The following is a 20,501-nucleotide window of genomic DNA, read 5'->3' as shown; positions in this document are numbered from 1 at the left end:
TGATCATAAATCGTCAATGACATTTATGAATAATTCAGCATTTTCAGTGTGTCAGCAAATTGTCTTGTGAATTCTCCTGTTCCTTTGTAACTTTAGATGACGAAGGGTTTTGAATGACAAATGACAAAGGTAGGAGAGGTGGCAGTGCAAGATGGAGGGCCTTTTTGGCATCCCAATATCGACAATACATAACTGGTAACTGGGTAAATGGTCTAATATTGCCGTAGAGGGGATGTGGTGACATAATAGCAGTATAGGGCCGTGTCACATGTTACCTGTTATGCATATTTTATATGCAGGGCCCAGTTTACAAAGGCACATTTACACATATATATGTACTCACATGTATATTTACTACTACCCCAAGGTGTCACTGCACTCTTATGCTATTCACCATGTCTGATTGTAGATTTTATTCCAAGGTGGAGGCTAATATGTCTCCATCCAGTCAGATCAAGGAATGGAGCATCCTACAACAGGATTTGCAAGTGTGAAGTTACTGCTTGAAACTTTCCACATTTGGTGGAGATCTTCCACACCTTGACAACAATCTCAGCACAAAAACATAGGAGAGGTGGGGGACTCCAGCTGTAGGTCTCTGAATTGCATTTTGTAGTATGTGAGTCGTACTACTTCACGTACCACAAATTAGTTTCTGAATTGTGCACTGCATGTTTCTTGTGGGGTAATTAGTTTTAAATATTTTAAAAGACAATTTTTTCATTGTTGAAAATAGTATTTGAAATACTGCACTGCCCTGTTTGGTTGTCTTTAGAAAGAAGAGAGCAATATTTAGTTATACAGTAAAAAAAACTTGACTTTTAGAAAAAAGTTATTCTTTACATTGTTTATAAAACACATTCTGCCTATAGAAGGGAGAGATTGTGAAGCTGTTCATTTGACAGTGCAGCAATCAAAGGGTAGCAACCGAATTTAGAAATTGTAAGTATTGTTTACATATAAGGAATAGATTATTGATAAAACAACTAACAATATTTAGGGGCAGTAAAATTAAGCAATTTGGTGGCTGTGGGGTTTGCTTAATAATTATGAATTTACTGCACTTGCCACATAATTTGGAACATAATTTGGAAATTTATGGAACATACATTTTTCCACTCAAATAAATCAATATATTATTGCAGAGAATTTGGCACATGATACTGTATAATTTGCATTTGTTGTGCCCCGTAAATGTAGATAGCACTCTTGAATAATTTAGTCCTCAATTACCACATAATCCTAGTTGATCTGAGAATGGTAAAGCACTGCAGACTGATATATATATGTATATGTATATATATATATATATATACATATAGTTATACTTATCTTTGACTCTTTTTCATGAATCTTCACAAAATGCTACAAAAAAATGGATTCACGTCAGCCCTTTCCTGGAAAGTTTTTCTGTGACCCATCAATTAGGTTCTGAGAAAAAGGTGGTGTCCCAAAACACTTTTTTACCAAAGCAATTCCCATAGGAAGAGTTAGACAATGATGCACAAAAAAATAGGAACAGAATTACACCAAATCTGGCAGAAACCTAAATACTAATCCTGAGAGCCTGAGTTTTGTGATTTGGTTTAAATCTGCTCAGCCATTTTAGAGAAATTAAGGTTTTATATATATATGTGTGTTTCCGTGGGCCTTCCATGTGGGTCTTGTGGGGAAAAAAACATCAAAACACGTGTTATGATTAGTTGGTTCCACACGCCACCTTGGGAGTGTGATGTGATTGGAGGGCTCAAAATGAAGAAAAATTCCACTGCTGCCATTACAAAAAAAGGAGCAGGGTAGGGGAACCATGACTGCCTAGCCCTTGGAGCTGGCCCCTAAGGGACATTCCCTGTCATCAAATGGAAGAAAAAGATTCCAGTGGGTCATTATATATTTAAAATAGAGCTAAAGTGCATTTATGGTTACTCATTTATACTGAAAACCACTGAAAATCATGACTTACCATGGAGACCACAATTCATCATGCACACAACAGTCAGACAAACGATAACTTGCATACCAATTTGAATGCTCACAACCTCAACCTAAGTATGCTAAGTGTAATTACAAATGTTATAAAATAACCTTACAGATGAGGTGTTTTGTATTGGTATAAATATTACAAGATCGTAAGCATTCAATTTAATGTATGAGTCATAAGTCTCTCAGTTGTTGTTTAAGTTATGAATTGTGGTCTAAGCCATAACTTGCTAACTTCAGTGTTTTTTCATTTTAATTTCTAACTATAATTGTATTTTAACTGTGGTTTTTAAGTAAATATCTGAAGTTCCTGAAAACAAACATTGAAGGTTTGTAAACAAATCAAAGCATAACCTCGATCTACTCTTTGATGTTTTTTTAAAGATTGTTTTGTATTCATATACCACATCAACATTTTTCTGCGGCCAGCCCTTCCATGCACACGGTCTTTGACTATGCACAGTGATTCTTTTGGTAGACGCTGACACAATGTCCAAAGCGACTAAGCCCCATTAGCCTTTAGCCATGCACACCGAAGGTTGGCTGCCCAAGCTCTCTGGGGCAGCCACACATCATTGCGCATAGCCTTTGGTCATGCACAGTGAGCATGGGACAAGCACAGCTGTAGTGCACCAAATTCTTTGTACATTTTGTTTTAGGATAGCATTAACAAATCTTGAGACCCAATGCAGGGCAGCAGGACAGAGGGATGGTCAATGATTCTGAAATCCAGGACAGGATTTAATACGTACTTTGGTCCCATTAGCACCCCCAAATAAAGATGAGGTTTAGGGTAGGTACACCCTGCCCCATTGCACCCTTTTGTTATATTTTTCCCAACTTGTCAGAATGTTTTACTGAAACTGAGGAAGATATCTGAGAAATCATGGAAAGTGTGTTCTGATTTTAACTTTCTAGCGCACTACCCATAGTTTCTATGGCAAAAATAACCCCCTCCTTTTGTCCATTTACTGCAGTATTCTCTGTAGGAAATTCCTTTCAGTTTTACAGGTTTGGTTACAACAACATGGTGTTCAGGTGTGCCAACATTTGTCACAAAGTCAGAATGTTAGCTCTCTGGTTATTCATTAGGCCTTAGTGATGAATCCACAGTCAATCACTAGGGAGTTACCTGGCAGACCACTGCTGGTGTTGAAATACATCTTTCTCTCTGCATTTCACAATGTTTTACTGGCATGGATGAAGAGGCTTTCTAAAAACTCATACAAATGTATCCCCAGTTTAGCTTTCTAGAGCACATACAATAATTTCTATTACAAAAAAGAATTTCCTTATTTTCTTCCTTTGCTGTGATTTCCTCTGGAGGAAACGCTGTCAGATTTACAGCTTTGATTCAAACAAGATGGCCTTTTAGGAGTGCCACACATTTGTAATAATTACATGATATTAGCACTCTAGTTGCTCATTAGGCTCTGTGGTGAAGCTATAGTTTATCACTATGGAGTTAACACACAGACAGCTGCTGTTATTGAAAGTACATATTTCACTCTGCATGTCAGAATGTTGTACTGACATGGATGACAAAAATATTTGAGAACCTGTATGGCCTGTTCTTGATGTGGTCTGTGTAAATCTCTGTTTCCACATGATTTGAAATGCAAGTTAAAATGTATTTAATACATCAGATAATTATTGAATGTGTTAAATACCTCAAGGTTATTTTCTTAGCAGGCCAACCCTGATGAAACTTAACAGTGTAAAAGCTACAGTATTTACTGTATCATGCAGAATCTGGTGAGTTGAGCCCCACAATCCACATTTTATTCCTCATAAACGTATAATAGGTGCTATTTATCATACCCGATAAATAATGCATCCCTTGGTATTGTTATTTGTCCGGTGTGCTAAATAGCACCTACATCATAATCAGAGTCATAGAAAATGTTTCCTCATTTTAGCTGTCTAGAGCACGAACTATAATTTCAATGACAAAATGAATTCTCCAGTTTATATTTAAAAAGCAAATGCTTATGTTTTATAGCTTTGATTCTATTAAAATGGCCTTCTGGTGTGCCACACGTTGGCTATAAATTGAGAATTATAGCTCTATAGTTGTTCATTATTACTCTGTGGGAAACTACAGTTACAGTAGAGCACTAGGGAATCAACTGGGAAGCTTTTTCTGTTGTTAGAATTATATCATCTACTTGGAATATCACACTTTATTCCTACATTGCTGAGGAAGTTAGAGTGAAGTACCTTCCACAACGTCTATGAGAAAATCATGGCAGAAAGCAGTTTTCTCTCAAACCTGATTTATAAAATCCCAGCAAAAGGTCAGCACTTTTCATAGGGTAAAATCACATACAAACTCAACAGAATTCCTAAAATGAGTATGATTACACCAATGAATAATTTTTATTGTGACTAAAATCTGTCATCACTCTTCATATGTGCTCCTTTTTGTGACCCTCAAAAACAGGCTTTCGCTACAATGCATTACAATGGTGGCAACGCCCAGAGTTCTGTAATAGCTGCCAGAAAATGTTATCTATGTTGTGGCCACCCAATGAAGGGGGAGTCTCCTTGAGATCCCTCCCCCATATTCCCCGGTGGTTCAGGGTGTGCTTACTCTGCAACCCTATATTTTTTTAATTTCATTTTCAGGGGCTATGTCCCTGAGTCCTATAGTTGCTGCCACAACATATCATTCAGGTTGTGGCCAGCCAATTAGGATTGACTAGTTCCCATGAAATTGGCAAGCCAGGATATATCTAGACACCAACTGTCTAGATATACCAAACTTTTCAACCACTTCAGGCCCACCGAGCCCTTCTTTAAGCCCTAATTTTTAAAAAATTGCTGAACAGATTTACTCTAAAGCACAAAAAGCAACCGTTCCGTGTAACATTCTAACTGTTTGCCAAATTTGGTGCAATATTGTTCTGCCAATTTCTCTGTATTACTTCTCAAAACAATTCTTTGCAAATTAACATGGGAAATCAACATTCCTGGACCTCCTTTTTCTTTGACTCTGCTTCATGATTACCCCAAAACGTTCGAATAAGGAGCAGAAATGGACATACTTTTCTTTTCTTAAAAGTATTGTACAGATTTATCAAACTGCAAAGAAGTTAATAAAGCAAAAACACTTTTCCTATGGAAATGTAACCCTGGCACTCAGAGAACATGGTGGCACCACACACAGAGTCAGATAATAACAGATATTATTAATTTAAGTTCAAGTTAATTTGGTTATGAGACATTAGCTATATCTGAATCTCAATTAAAAAAACAACAGTTAAAGTACACTTATGGTTACAAAAAACCCCCATAAAAATACTGAACATTACCAGTTAGGTTTAACTCCGCAAGCTGTAACTTGCACGCATGCCATGCACACTATGTTCACACATCAAATGAAATGCATACGACTATACAGTTACAAATGACCTAAGCAATGTTATCAGTGACATAATGTATACATCACATAAACACTATCATTGAGACATTTTAGGCATTTGTAATATTTATTGGTTTGAATATTAGTTTATGTTAAATGAGGTTGTATATTTAGAAGATGTATCTTTTTGTTAGTAATTTTGTGATGATCTAAGCATTGCATTTGCCCTGCCCAACCTTCAAAGGATGTCAACCTTTGCTGTGCACAACCTCTGATGAATTGGGGGCAACACCTTACGCTTGCACCCAACACAATGTGTGCGACCAATGTCCAATGAAGGTGACCTTGCAGTGCCTATGATTTGATAAAGATAGTCTCTTTAATTGAGTTTTTTAGGGAGTTCTCAAATAAATCTCTTTTTGAATGTGCAGACCTTGTGCCCCACCCATGGTGGCTAGCCATCCTCTGTTGTGCATAACCTTCTCTGCTCAATCTACAATGTGTAGCCAACCCTCTCTGCACATGTCCTTTAGCCTTGCACAGTGGTGGTAGATCACAGGAACTGGCCAGAATCCAGGTCCTGATCCCATTGCTCACAGATGGCCAACCCCAGCTGCAGATGATCTTCAGCCAGCTGTAGTAGGCATTGCTTGAGATCACGCCCTGCACTCAGTCCATCATGGACAACCAACACCTCCTGCTGATGGTATGCAGTATTATAGAAAGGAATGTTAACAAATGTTTTTCTACTTTATGGCTAATTGGGCATTCCTCTTATCAAAATGAAAGGGAAGAGCCCGCCAGCCATCTGTGAACCATTAATTGTACTAAAGTGGGTGAGAAAGATGTGCAGCAGAACTGAGCTGTTTTTTTTCTCTACATTTTATGTAAACAGATAGCTCCTTCTCTTGCAGCACTTCCTTTTCTTGGGGGGGGGGGGGGTGGTAATAACCTTATTTACCTTTCCTTCAGGGTAATGAAGGTTTTTAATTAGATTCCCTTTCAGGTAATTGAATGGAGAGTAATTAACAACCTGTGTTGCCTATAGCTGCAGGCATTAATGCTTAAGTATGTTATTTTGCTCCTCTAGACTAAAGAAGAAAGTGCTCAAGTTACCAACCTGATTTTGAATTTTATCTAATAATGGTTCTCAATCTAAGGAACAAAGAAGATCAGTTTCTTTGATATCTCAGTCTCCATGATTTCCCTGTGGAGAATTCTTTAACATGAGTTTTATATCTACCAGAAAGACTTGTTGATTGGTTCCAATAACTGGACATTGTTTTTTTTAACAGTTAATGGTGTACCCAAATGACACTGAAAATTAACTTATATGCGGTATAGAGAACATTATCAGCCTCAGCCATTAAATACAGAACCACGTCACTGAAGTTTAATTTTATTCCTTCCTGCATTGTGCAGCTTAACAGTGACACACTACACTTATTTATTAACTAAAGGTTCATTTACAATAATTATTGACAAATGATAGTACAGGCATCCCTGATTTGTCTCTCTTGCCAAAGTTACCTTTTCTCTGAGAATTCCCTTAGTAAAACCACCTTTTCTATATGGTCAACCCAGAATTTATCATTGTTTTCTGGTCCCTATTTGGGTGTATTATGAAATTTGTGCCATATATTCTTGTCTTTGTTCCCCCTTTGAACATGGTTAATTTGGATTAACCCAGACTGTCATTTTTAACCACCATATAGGTCCCTAGTATATGGTACAGAAAATACACGAATTGCTTTAAAGTTAAATGTCACCTTTAGACTATAGTATATATGGTGCCATTCATAGGGTCGACCTGTAAAAGGTCTTCAGGCCAAACATTTAACCTGACTGGAGTAGCCTAAAATCTGTTGTCAACTGTTTCAAAATAACCTTGTTGGGTAGGTGGAAAACCTTGCTTTTAAGTATTAATAAGTCACCATTAAGTACACCATGTCACCCTGTTGGTGTGGTGCCTGATATCTGAAAGTGGAACATGTGGTAAATTAAAGTTGTCACTATTGTTGAGGGACAACATCTCAAAAGCTGGCAGGGCTGTATCTGAAGCATAGATAATGTACAGATTCTAAACTATAATTTGTAATTTGTGACAGGAAATGACTAAAACAGCCTTTCAAAGACTATTTTTCTTATTTATTAAAAGTCAAATTCATTGTTAAGGTTTGATTTGTATTAAATACTTGGGACAATTCACTTTTAGAAAGTTTATTTTTTGTTGCTTGAAACTCCTCAAGGCTGATTTGCATTAGCCTGCCAGAATCTGTCCAGCTAGTGCTCGACTTTAATGAGAGAAATGTGAAAACGTCTCCAACAAAACAGCAATGGCTCAGGTCTGATGACAGAATAGACTGGGTATTTGATCCCTATCAGTACAGGAAGGACTGTTTTGGTGGACAAAGGAACTTCATTAACTTGAAATGGACATAGGTGAAGCAATTGCCAAAGTCCTACATGATTCAGGCTGATTCCAAACCCAGTGAGAGGGAAGCAACTCTCATAACTAGTCTAGAGTGGACAGAGAAGAGGAAATAGCTCATGTGCCTGACAATACCTCTGGGTGGACACAAGAGGTCTGCACAAGGGAGGAACAGTTACCCTACCTTGGGTTTTAGGAGTGAGGTGCACTGTGGGATTGCTTGTTGGGCAAAAGGGAATTTCTGAAAAAATGGGTTGGGTTGCCCCTGGGAATGTTTACCCCATTTGTTAGGGAGGAGCAGGAGTCACCTCCACCCACTAGCTGCTGCAAGCCATAAATGTGGCATCCCAAGGCACCCTCCTGAGAGCACTTTCTCGGCCTGTGGAAGATCAGAAGAGGACTGGGCCTGCTCCCTCTTGTACCCAGGACAAATAAATTAATTCTAAGTTAGCTGACCTCCTCAGTGGCTACAGGGACACTACAGTATGTTATTAACAATTTTTTGGACTCCCAAGACCTTCTGAGCCATCTCCGGGACCTCTCAGCATAGGTTTTGATTTTGATGCAACTTCCCTAGATACAGCTTGAGGCTTGCCCTGCTGGAGGATTGTAAGCTCATTAAAAAGGTCAAGTCCAAGAAGGTACATGAGGGTGACCGCAAGATAGGTGTATCAGGCACCAACAGAAGGAAAAAGGTGAAACCCTCAAGGGCCCCAAACTTTTGACAAAGAGAGACAGCCCCAGTCCATTTCAGGGAAGCAGGAAGGTGGGAACCCAGGCTGAAGAAGCCTTTTGAGAGGGCCGGTGCTTTGACTGTCATCAGTCAGTGCAAAGGACAGGAGATGTCATGTGCCCCAGGAAGGCACTCACTAGTGGGCACTCTGAAGGGGTGACTAGTATAGCAATAGTGGGGGAGGTTATTCCCAAGAAGAGAGGGCAAAGCATGCCCTAGTATCCCTTTGTTGGGCGGTTGACCTAGCAGATAAGCTTATGATTCCAGAGAGTTCCAGGAAGCACTTCTAAAGAATCATAGTGAATGGCGTCCATGTCACTGCATTTACCCCGCCTAACAGGAGCAAAGTGGCTGTGCATCCCCTTTAAACATGGTTAAATTTGATTATACCTGAATGACAAATTTAACTTGTGTATAAATCATTAGTATATTGTATGGGAAATACACCCAGGGCATTAGAAGTTGAATGTGACCTGTGGAATGCAGCACATATAGTTTCATCCAGAGTGTTGGTCTGTAAAACATGGCTTCCACCCTACCTGACTAGGGCTGACTGCCAGGAACATCAAACCTGTCAAAATAACTCTTTTTGATAGGAAAAACCCTGCTTTTAAATATTATTAAGTCACCTCTAACTACACCTTGTCACACTCAAGGTAGAGTTCCTGAAATTCAAAAGTGGAACATGTGAGAAATTAGACCTGATTTATTCCTTCAGTGACTAGACCCCAAAAACTATTTTCACTGGCAGAGCTGTAGCTTGATCCTAATAAATGTATATATAAACTTTAATCTGTAGGTTTTGACAGTAAATGGCAAAATTACCATTTAAATGTTCTTTTTCATATTTATTAAAAGTCCAATTAATTTGGTGAAGTTAGGTCATTAATAAATACTTGGGAAAAGTAACTTTTAAAAAAGTTACCTTTTCCCTGTCTGAAGCTCCTGAAGGCTAATGTGACCCATAGTCCAGGAAGTACTGTTGGGGTGGCCCATGAAATTTATTAACTTGAAAGGGGAAGAGGTGAGGCCTGTCTATTCATATTTTAGAGTAACAAGACCCCTGAAGAAAGGAATGTATTTGTCACAAAAGGCCCAAACAATCCATCCAGGCTTCGACTCAAGTGGGAGGGAAATTACCCCTAGAACTTGTTGGGAGTATACACATGAGAGGAGATCACTCATTTCCCTGACCACATCTTTAGATGGACACAGGAGAACTGCACAAGAGAAGAAGGGGATCCCTATCTTCGATTTTAAGAGTGAGAGGTCTGTGGGATTGCTTGTAGTAGTGCAAACAGGGACTGCTGTGAAATTGGTTAGGTCTGCCTCTAGGAACTCCACCCATTAACTATTCCCAACCAAACATGTGGACACCAAGACACCCTCCTCAAAACAAAATGGTGGCATAGCGTTCCCGTACAAATATCTCTGTGTAGACAATGACTGAAGTGTCAGGCACATTAGATGTGTGCTGTCCACTGAGGCACAATGCAAGAAGGGGAAATGAAGAGCAAGAACATGGGAAAACAGTGACAAAGGAAAAAAGCATGGAAAAATATCCCAAAGGAGTTAGATAAAGAGGAAGGGAATATGTGTTGGTGAATTAAACAGCCATGAGGTGGAATTAAGAATACGCTGCCTTGGTATTCAGCACCCTGACCTTCGGTAGTGCCTGATGCACGTTTCTGAGAAATCTTTGGGCACCAACGCCTATATGGTAGATTTCCCAGAAAGACATGATAAAATCCCTTTATAGATATATATATATATATATATATATATATATATATATATATATATATATATATATATACATATAAAAATATTTGATTAATATGAAGTATGAAGTTGAAACTGCATATGTAGAGCAATTGCAAGACGAAAATAAACTTTACATTGTATGTCTTTTCTAGCAAACACTTCATGAAGAAACAACAGTCGTGATGACTGAAGGAAAGACTGTGGAACCCCCTTATGTGCCTTCTGCATACCTGGCAGATATTCTTCAACTTCTTCAGTCTGTATCTGAATCACAATGCCTCCTTGAACCTCCTCTCCTAACTGCTAAAAACTATGAAGACCTCTCCAAACAAGAAAAGTGCCTCAAGGTAAGACCAAACTGTCATGATGGAAGCATGTAAACATAGATACTAATTGGTCATCATCAAAGTGTTTCTGAGATTCCATGCAAAACGTTACATCTGTTCGTTACATGCAGCTGGGCATTAATGGTTATTCTTTATTCTTTAGTTTCTCACCCATTAAGGGTCATACTTATGAATATTTCATGCAGTGTAATGTAGCAAGTCATTGTGCTGCATGAAAGGGAGAGGGCAGTGATGCACCATATTTAACATTAGATGGTGCACATTAGATGGTGCATTTTTGCTCTCTCCCTGCGGTGGTGCAGCAACTGCTGCCTAGCACCAATGCAGCCACCATTGCACAATGGTGCTGTGATATCCATGTTAAAAACAGGTTTGCTAAAATGCAGAAAGGGGCACCTTCTTGCACAAAAACAATCATCTCAGGTGTTTTCCTCTTTCTACATGTGCTTCAGAATGCAGCACACATAAAAGGAGTCTCCTTCTTACGCCTCCCCTGGGAAGGGATGGCATTCTGTCACATTCCCAGGAGTATCAGTACTGGTAAATCTAGGAAAGATTCAGGCCCATATTTATACTTTCTGATGCACAACTGCGCCAACGCAGTTGTGCGTCAAAAATGTTACCGCCGGCTAACGCCATTACAACGCACCATGCGGGCGCCTTATTTATGGAATGACGGTAGCCGGCGCTGCGGACTGGTGTGCGTCAAAAAAAATGACTCACACTAGGCAGCGCCGGCGTATGGGAAAATGGGGCTTGTGCGTCAAAAAATGGGGCAAGTCAGGTCTGAGACAAAATTCAGGCCTCAAACCGGATTTGTGCCATTTTGTTTTACGCCCAACCTCCATTGACATGACTCCTGTCTTAGCAAAGACAGGAGTCATGCCCCCTTGCCCAATGGCCATTCCCAGGGGACTTCTGTCCCCTGGGAATGGTCATTGGGCATAGTGGCATGTAGGGGGGCCCAAATCAGGACCCACAGGCCACAAAAAAAATCTGAAAAAAATACTTACCCGAACTTACCTTTACTTCCCTGGGATGGGTCCCTCCATCCTTGGGTGTCCTCCTGGGGTGGGCAAGGGTGGCAGGGGGTGTCCCTGGGGGCAGGGGAGGGCACCTCTGGGCTCCTTCTGAGCCCACAGGTCCTTTAACGCCTGCCCTGACCCAGGCGTTAAAAAACGGCGCCCATCAGACTGTGCGTCATTTTTTAAGGCCCACCCCCTCCTCTGCGTCAAAATGACATCAGAGTATAAATATGGAGCACAGGCCTTAAAGTCATTTTTTGGAAGGGAACGCCTACCTTGCATATAATTAACGCAAGGCTGGTTCCCCCTTCCAAAAAATGACGCACATGGTGGAATTTTGACGCCCGCGGGGTCGGACGTCAAAGTATAAATATGGGGCAGGGTTTGCACCGATTGTGCGTCAAAATTTTTGACGCACATTCGGCGCAAACAGAGTATAAATATGCCCCTCAGAATCCATGGGTTGATGTTTTGGAACATCCACTTTCCATCCTTATAATGCCTCCCTGGGCAGAGTAACTGAATGCAGCAACTTGGGCTGCCTTGCATTAGTTCAGATTTACCAAGCACTGCAGGGCCACACAGGTGGCTTTGCATGGCTTGGGAAATCTTATTTAGGTTTTGCATTGCCCTTGCACCCCATTGTGGGATGCAAAGGCGATGCAAAACATTGATCAATGTGCCCCATTTAATGTCATGGCCTTCAGCTCCAAACCGACATTGTGGGTGTGGGCAAGTAACAGCTGTTAACACTTATTAGATCATTGGAATGTTGAGAGCTCCATTGAAAGCAATTCAGTACTCTGGGTTTCTAATGGCTGGTAGAATATTCCAATGATTTTTGTTCACAGCTCTGGCTGTGACCAAAGGCCTCACGGAGCCGAGGGGGGTTTAATCCCCTCGCCCTCCATGTGACTTTTATGTTTTGTTTATTAGAACATTATGCCCTCTAGTGGCAGAATGGTCTAATAGCCTTACAGCCCTCTGTATCTGGGCTATACCGACATTAAAGTCCTTCTCCCTTATTATAAGCCCTCGCCTTCGCCTTGGTCCTTTAACACTGGAGCAGGCTTTTAATGGCTTCTATAGACCTCTACAGAGGGCTATAAGGCTATATTGAATAGGAGAATAGCACATAACTAGTACTCCTAGTATAATCTTTTCACCTCTTGCGTCACAGAAGATAAAATCCCTGACTCCTGGAGAGTGGTGATTCTCCAGCCAATTTACAAGAAAGGCCCCTATGGGAACCCTGACAACTATCGCTTGATTGCCCTCCTCAACACTGACGTGAAAATATTTGTGGAGTCCCTGCTGGTGGAAATAAAAGACTGGGCTTCTAGACAGAACCTAATCCCATTGAAATAAACAGGTTTCCACCCCACATCAAGCACCACTGACAACTTGGTAACACTAGCAATACTGGCAGAAAAGTACACAAAAAAGAAAATGGTCTTGTACTCCTGCTTTGTGGACCTCTCCAAAGCTTTTGACTCTGTGGAACGGCACAGGTTATGGAAAAAATGAGCACATCTCAATATTCCACCAAACTTGCTAAAGGGATTACAACTCTTATGTTCTAACAACTGGGCTAGGGTAAAAGTTGGCTGCAATGGAAGAGTCTTGGCAAAAAATTCCAATAGAAAGAGGAGTAAAACAAGACTGGGTCCTAGCCCCAATGGTTTTCAATCTATATCTTGCAGACCTGTGTGCACATTCAAACTCTGCCGGTTCCCATCCCCTCAAATTAGGTTCCCAACTTCTAATTGCATGTCTGTACGCAGACAACATCGTCCTCCTGAACTTATCAGGCATGGGACTGCAAAAACTGCGAAACAACCTGGATCACTATTGCATATCCAACATGTTGCTGGTCAACCCACCAAGGTAGTCATCTTCGGCAAGCACATAGTAATGAAAAGGCAGTGGCTATGTGGAAACCAGCTTGTAGACAGAAGTAATAGCTACAAATATTTGGAAGTCTGGTTACAGGAAAGGTGGTCTCACCGCTGGCATTTAAACACCCTGGAAGCCAAAGTGGCAGCACAACTAGCAGCCCTTCAAAAACTGTCCTCGAATCTGCAAAGTCCCACAAGGCCACTCCTCATGGTGATCAGAGCAACGTTCCTGCCTTCCCTGACATACGGCTTAGAAAGTTATCTTGGGAAGTTTAATGACTTCCTGAACATCGCTCAGAATGAAGTTTTCCGACTTCTCTTCCACCTACCACATAGCTCCTCACCAGTGCACATTAGACTAGAATTCGGCTACAAGACTGAGCCCTGACACAGAACTGAGTCATCCTTAAATATGCCTCCTATTAAGACACCAAACACACCAAAATCATTAATCGGGGAGGAATCAGGCCTGAACTTGCAGGTCAACTCAAACTCTTGGTCTGACAAAATCACCTTAGCAATCAAGCAACTTCAGGTAGAAGAGCTGTGGCAAAAGTATTTACTGTGTGATACTTTTAGGACGCTAATAAATAAGCAAATCAAACAACTATCATGGAGCAAGGACAAAGGCAAATTCAGGTCACGTTCCCACTCATGGATGACTATAAACACGTATAAGGCACCGACAGCACAGGCATACATGGGAGAAGCAGTAAACCAATTCCTGAAAGTAAAGGTGCTGCACACCAGGCTGGGTATCATCCCCTCACTGGACATGGTCCCAAAATGTCTCAACCCCTGACAAACCAGGAAATGCAGGCTGTGTGCATATCATCAGGAACATTTTCTACACCTTCTATGCATATGCACCACACTGGCACCCTGGTGCAAACTGTACCTTAAAAACATGTTCAACACAAATAGCATTCAATCATGCCAACAAGCCATCCTTTTTTGCCTCAAAGAACTGGCACTTCAGCACATGGCATGTGTAGCAAAATTCATTTTAAAAGCAGACCTCCTGTTAAAACAAGTGCCAACAATCACTGAAAGCTGAGTATATTCGGCCCATGACTAAACAATCATTCTTTAATTACGCTCTTGCTCAGTCCAGACGCAGAACTTTACGGACAGCACAGAGGGCGATCATCACCTCTGATGAAGCAGGTAACCTTGTAAGTAGACACCTTACAACTAGGCGAGGGATAGTTGTTTTTACTCACTGCAATCTAGAAATCCCGCAAGGTGTCTGGCATACTAATTGCATCATCTATGTATATTTTTGACTGCAGTGATGTTGTCAATTATGTAACAAAGGTATATCTACCGTAAAAAAAAAAAACATAGATGGAGATAATCTAAGTAGTTCACTTATTAACAGTGTGATTTTGCAAATATTTTGCATTAAAACAACATGTACATCAAATCTGAGTGGTGAATAGACGATTAGGAGTTTATTGATATTACTCAAATGCATTCAGGAGTCTCCAATTCATCTTTACGTTCTTTCTAGTGGCCATAGGGCGTAGGGTAAAAACTCTATGTGCTGTGACGATCATGATAGCAATAGAAATTCAAGCTTTTTATGATTGCTTGTTTTTCATTGCAGTGAAATAAATAAATAAAAGGAGACACAATTTTCATCTCAAGGGCTGGAACCGATGTGTTAAATCTGCTCTAAATTCAAAAAGGTTATGTTCATTACATTGTGGTTCACAAATCAGGTGAATACACAATTTCTATGTTTGAAAAAAGATTTGCGCTCACATTTGCATGTTTTTAGTTCAGAAACCAAAATATAACAAATTTTGGATTTTAATTCAGCAAGGTGTCACAGCAAGGTGTCATACTGGCTTACATAATTCTAGAATTAGAAAACAATGCAATGAACATTCAAGTCATTCATTAGGCCAAAACATTTACCGCACGTTTAATAGGAAGTGAATTAATTCGCAAAAGAATGGTGATTTTTTTGTTGGTGAAAATCAGTAATCAAGTGAAAATATGTATGCTTAATAAATACAAAAGTAGAGACTCCTCAGCGCTTCTTGTATAACACATTCAATTATCAGTTAATGGTCCATGGCCTTCAATCCATCATCATTTTTTTGTGCATTTTATTTACTTAATTGTCTTGTAAAGTGCTCGATTGCGACAGATAGCCATGTCATATTTCTGTTGGCTATGACACCTTTTTTTAGTTAATTTATCTTAAAATTAGCAACACTGGGTTGATTTTTAGGTGTTGGGCACATTGAGTTTCAGGGCTTCATACTCAACACCCTAATTGCCACCTGGGATCCTTGCATGAAGACACAGAGTGATAGACCATAAAGTCTAGGATACTTTTATGCCAGTAGATAGGAGCACTCCTGAAATGGTTCCTGGTTTCCTGCCAGCGAGGATTCTATGTTCAGTCTCTCCCAGCTTTCTTAGTTTGCTTCCAAGGAAAAATATGGAACTGATAAGGCTGGGGCCCATTTTCTAGTTTCTCTTCTTTCAACTAACCTTTTTAGAAGCCTCAATTGGTAAAGGGAAATACAAATCAACGTTTCAAATCATTTAGCAATCGAATCTACTTGTTCACACAATACATTTTTGAGAAGAAGAGTACATTTTGAAGGTTTATTATAAAGTTAAAGTCAAACCTATTGAAATGAGTCTCAGAAACATGCCATACAAGTACAGAATCACCAAAGTTGAAGTAAAGCTTCAGATTAAATTGTACAAGTGCAAGCCATACAAGAATCTTGTTTGCAGCAATACAGAAAATAAGAGATAGGATTTGATGGTCAGTATACAAGTCCTTCTGTCTAATTATTTGAAAATTAATTTAATCTAAATATCCTAGCTAAGCTACAGGGAAAATCCTAATTATCTCTCAGAAATATAGGAAGTAATTAAAATAATCAGAAAGTGTCAGCATAACAGAAACCTCAGTAGAAGTTCTGATAGTCAAGTGTGTAGCATAAAACCACTCAACCAGATTAGGAATAGAAAGGTCTAAGTCTCATGGGAATCTGTTCTCACCAAAGGATAAAGAGATGTGCACCAGTGCTTAATTTGTAAATAAAAACGTGCTGGTGCCCAAAGCCCTCCTCTTAAACACACAACTGCATCAATCGAACACGTAATACTGAGGCAGCAAAATCCTGAAGCCATCTTGGCCCTCTTTAATCCATTTAAAGCCACTCCCCGCCTCTTCAGCTCACTCATGCAGCTTTGTGCTTTCTCCCATTGTGACTTTTTTGTTTTTCTCTTCCTCTGTCTTTCCCATATGTGTCTTTTGCTCGCAGTAAGTGCTTGAAGCAGAAAACTAAGTGCCAGTGTGCCGCACCGGAAACAACAAGCACAAATTAAGCACTGGTCTGAACTCGTCTAACTAAATGAATACTAATTTATACCTTGTAGAACCTTAGAGAATTCACGTCATTAACAGCAGTACTTTTCCATCTTCTGTGCTCAATTTAATTGGCAACTCCCTTCAGACCTTTATCACAGGAAACCAACATCAGGATGACCATGAGTATCTCTCAGGTCCCAGTACACATAAAGGGAGTTTTCTGCTTCAGTTTGTTAGCTCTCCTTGTCCTTGCCAATATATCCTTCCGTACCCCACTATCTCAAATACACAACATGCCTTTCATTATCTGTACAGTCGTGCAGATGGACCTGCAAATAAAGAACAATACAACACAAGCAAAACTCCACGTTGAAGGTTAAGCATAGAAAAACAACATTTGTAGGCCTTCAGTTGAGCTAATTTATAAGACATTTCAATACACATTTAAGAGACATAATTATATATGCATTTCCCTTCATAGATGTGATATAATTATGAATAAACTTGTGATTATACATCTTTCGATCTCAATACCATAATCTGAAAGAATGACTATATATGCATACACATGCTACATTTCAACCGACTCAAGTAATTATTAAAACACACATACAATTAATACCCTTGTACTTGAGTGGACCTTGAATAGAATAATTTCAATGAACCACTTGACATTAATAATATTAAAGCACACAATATATGTATTGTTGATTACACTTTTTCTTTCACTCCTGCTGTACATATTAGCATAGCCAAGTTATGTGTTCTCAGAACAAAAGCATCCCTGAAGTAAAAAGAGATAACTTTGTTCCTATTCCTCACTCCCCATTGGCAGGTCCTTCATTAGCCCTCCACCATTTCCTGTGGAATGGCACTTTCAGAACTATTACCAAAAAAATAAAAAAACAGTTTAGTTTTTAGTTTAGTTTGTGCTAGCCCTGGGAAACCAGATCAGAGCAGGAGCCTAGAGCACCAGTGGGTAAACAGCAGAAAACCCTTATAACCCCTTCGCTGCCATGCTTTTTCTCCCTCCTGTGCCAGGCCTTTTTTTTGCCTATTTGGAATAGTTCTCGCTTAGGCCCTCATAACTTTTTGTCCACATAAGCTACCCACGCCAAATGTGCGTCCTTTTTTCCAAAATCCTAGGGATTCTAGAGGTACCCAGACCTTGTGGGTTCCCCTGAAGGAGGCCAAGAAATTAGCCAAAATACAGTGACACTTTCGTTTTTTTTTTTTAAATGGGAAAAAAGGGCTGCAGAAGAAGGCTTGTGGTTTTTCCCCTGAAAATGGCATCAACAAAGGGTTTACGGTGCTAAAATCACCAGTTTCACAGCTTTCAGGAACAGGCAGACTTAAATCAGAAAACCCAATTTGTCAACAAAATTTTGACATTTTACTGGGACATACCCCATTTTTACAATATTTTGGGGCATATTTATACTCTGTTTGCGCCGGAATTGCGTCTTTTTTTTTGACGCAATTCCGACGCAAAACTAACTCCATATTTATACTTTGTCGTTAGACCCGTCTATCGCCAAAGATCTTGGAGTTTGCGTCATTTTTTAGCGTGGACACCTACCTTGCATTAATGATATGCAAGGTAGGCGTTCCCGTCTAAAAAATGACTCAGAGGCATGTGCGCCGTATTTACACTCCTGGGCAAAAATGACGCCCGGGAGTGGGTGGGTCAAAAAAAATGACGTCCAGCCGTTTTAGCGTCATTTTTTAACGCCTGGTCAGGGCAGGCGTTAAGGGACCTGTGGGCTCGGAAGGAGCCCAGAGGTGCCCTCCCATGCCCCCAGGGACACACCCTGCCACCCTTGCCCACCCCAGGAGGACACCCAAGGATGGAGGGACCCATCCCAGGGAACTTAAGGTAAGTTCAGGTAAGTATTTTTTTTATTATTTTTTTTGTGGCATAGGGGGGCCTGATTTGTGCCCCCCTACATGCCACTATGCCCAATGACCATGCCCAGGGGACAGAAGTCCCCTGGGCATGGCCATTGGGCAAGGGGGCATGACTCCTGTCTTTGCTAAGACAGGAGTCATTTCAATGGGGGTTGGGAGTCAAAAAAAATGGGGCTAATCTGGTTGAGGTGAACATTTTGCCTTTGCCTGACTTGCCCCATTTTTTGGCGCCCAAGCTCCATTTTCCCCTACGCCGGCGCTGCCTGGTGTAAGTCATTTTTTTTTACGCACACCAGGCAGCTCCGCCGGCTAACGTCATTCCATAAATACGGCGCCCGTATGGCACTTTGGAATGGCGTTAGCCGGCGTAGTTGTGCGCCAAAAAGTATAAATACGGCCCCTTGTGCTTTCAGCCTCCTTCCAGTCAGTGACAGAATTGGGTGTGAAACCAATGCTGGATCCCAGAAACCTAAACAATTCTGAAAAATAGACAAACTTCTGAATTCAGCAATGGGTAATTTGTGTACATCCTACAAGGGTTTACTGCAGAAAATAACAACTGAAATAAAAAATATTGAAATTAAGGTGAAAAAAACAGCAATTTTTCTCTACGTTTTACTCTGTAACTTTTTCCTGCAATGTCAGATTTTTTATAGCAATATACTGTTACGTCCAATGGACTCTTCTGGTTGCGGGGATATATAGGGCTTGTAGGTTCATCAAGAACCCTAGGACCCCAAAGCCAATAAATGAGCTGTACCTTGCAGTGGGTTTTCATTCTAAACCGGGTATACAGCAATTCATTTGCTGAAATATAAAGAGTCAAAAATAGGTATCAAGAAAACCTTTGTATTTCCAAAATGGGCACAAGATAAGGTGTTAAGGAGCAGTGGTTATTTGCACATCTCTGAATTCTGGGGTGCTCATACTAGCATGTGAATTACAGGGCATTTCTCAAATAGACGTCTTTTTTACACACTGTCTTATATTTGGAAGGAAAAAATTTAGAGAAAGACAAGGGGCAATAACACTTGTTTTGCTATTCTATGTTCCCCCAAGTCTCCTGATTAAAAATGGTGCCTCACTTGTGTGGGTAGGTCTAGTGCCCGCAACAGGAAGTTCCCCAAAACACAACATGGACACATCACATTTTTTCCACAGAAAACAGAGGTGTTTTTTGCAAAGTGCCTACCTGTGGATTTTGGCCTCTAGCTCAGCCGGCACCTAGGGAAATCTACCAAACCTGTGCATTTTTTAAAACTAGAGACCTAGGGGAATCCAAGACGGGGTGACTTGTGGGGCTCTCACCAGGTTCTGTTACCCAGAATCCTTTGCAAACCTCAAAATGTGGCTAAAAAAACACCTTTATCTCACATTTCGGTGACAGAAAGTTCTGGAATCTGAGAGGAGCCACAAATTTCCTTCCACCCAGCATTCCCCCAAGTCTCCCGATAAAAATTGTACCTCAGTTGTGTGGGGAGGCATAGTGCCCGCTACAGGAAATGCTCCAAAACCCAATGTGGACACATCATATTTTTTAACAGAAAACAGCTGTGTTTTTTGCAAAGTGCCTACCTGTGGATTTTGGCCTCTAGCTTAGCCGGCACCTAAGGAAACCTACCAAACCTGTGCAATTTTTAAAACTAGAGACCTAGGGGAATCCAGAACGTGGTGACTTGTGGGGCTCTCACCAGATTCTGTTACCCAG

The 20,501-nt window shown here is 40.4% G+C and overlaps 1 protein-coding gene across 4 annotated transcripts in view; it reads left to right on the top strand.

Annotated features, from left to right (window-relative positions):
* DMD (dystrophin) overlaps window positions 1-20,501 on the top strand; it is a 6,960,831-nt gene that overhangs the window by 2,618,574 nt on the left and 4,321,756 nt on the right. For all 4 annotated transcript variants that reach the window (XM_069204753.1, XM_069204754.1, XM_069204752.1 and 1 more), the window contains one exon: window positions 10,425-10,619. In XM_069204753.1, coding sequence (XP_069060854.1) covers window positions 10,425-10,619 — 195 coding nt within the window. The remainder of the gene's footprint in view (window positions 1-10,424; window positions 10,620-20,501) is intronic.

This window comes from Pleurodeles waltl, chromosome 8 (genome assembly GCF_031143425.1).
Source record: "Pleurodeles waltl isolate 20211129_DDA chromosome 8, aPleWal1.hap1.20221129, whole genome shotgun sequence".
Taxonomy (NCBI): domain Eukaryota; kingdom Metazoa; phylum Chordata; class Amphibia; order Caudata; family Salamandridae; genus Pleurodeles; species Pleurodeles waltl.
Note: the sequence above shows the minus strand (reverse complement) of the source record. Positions and strands in the feature narration are given on the sequence as shown.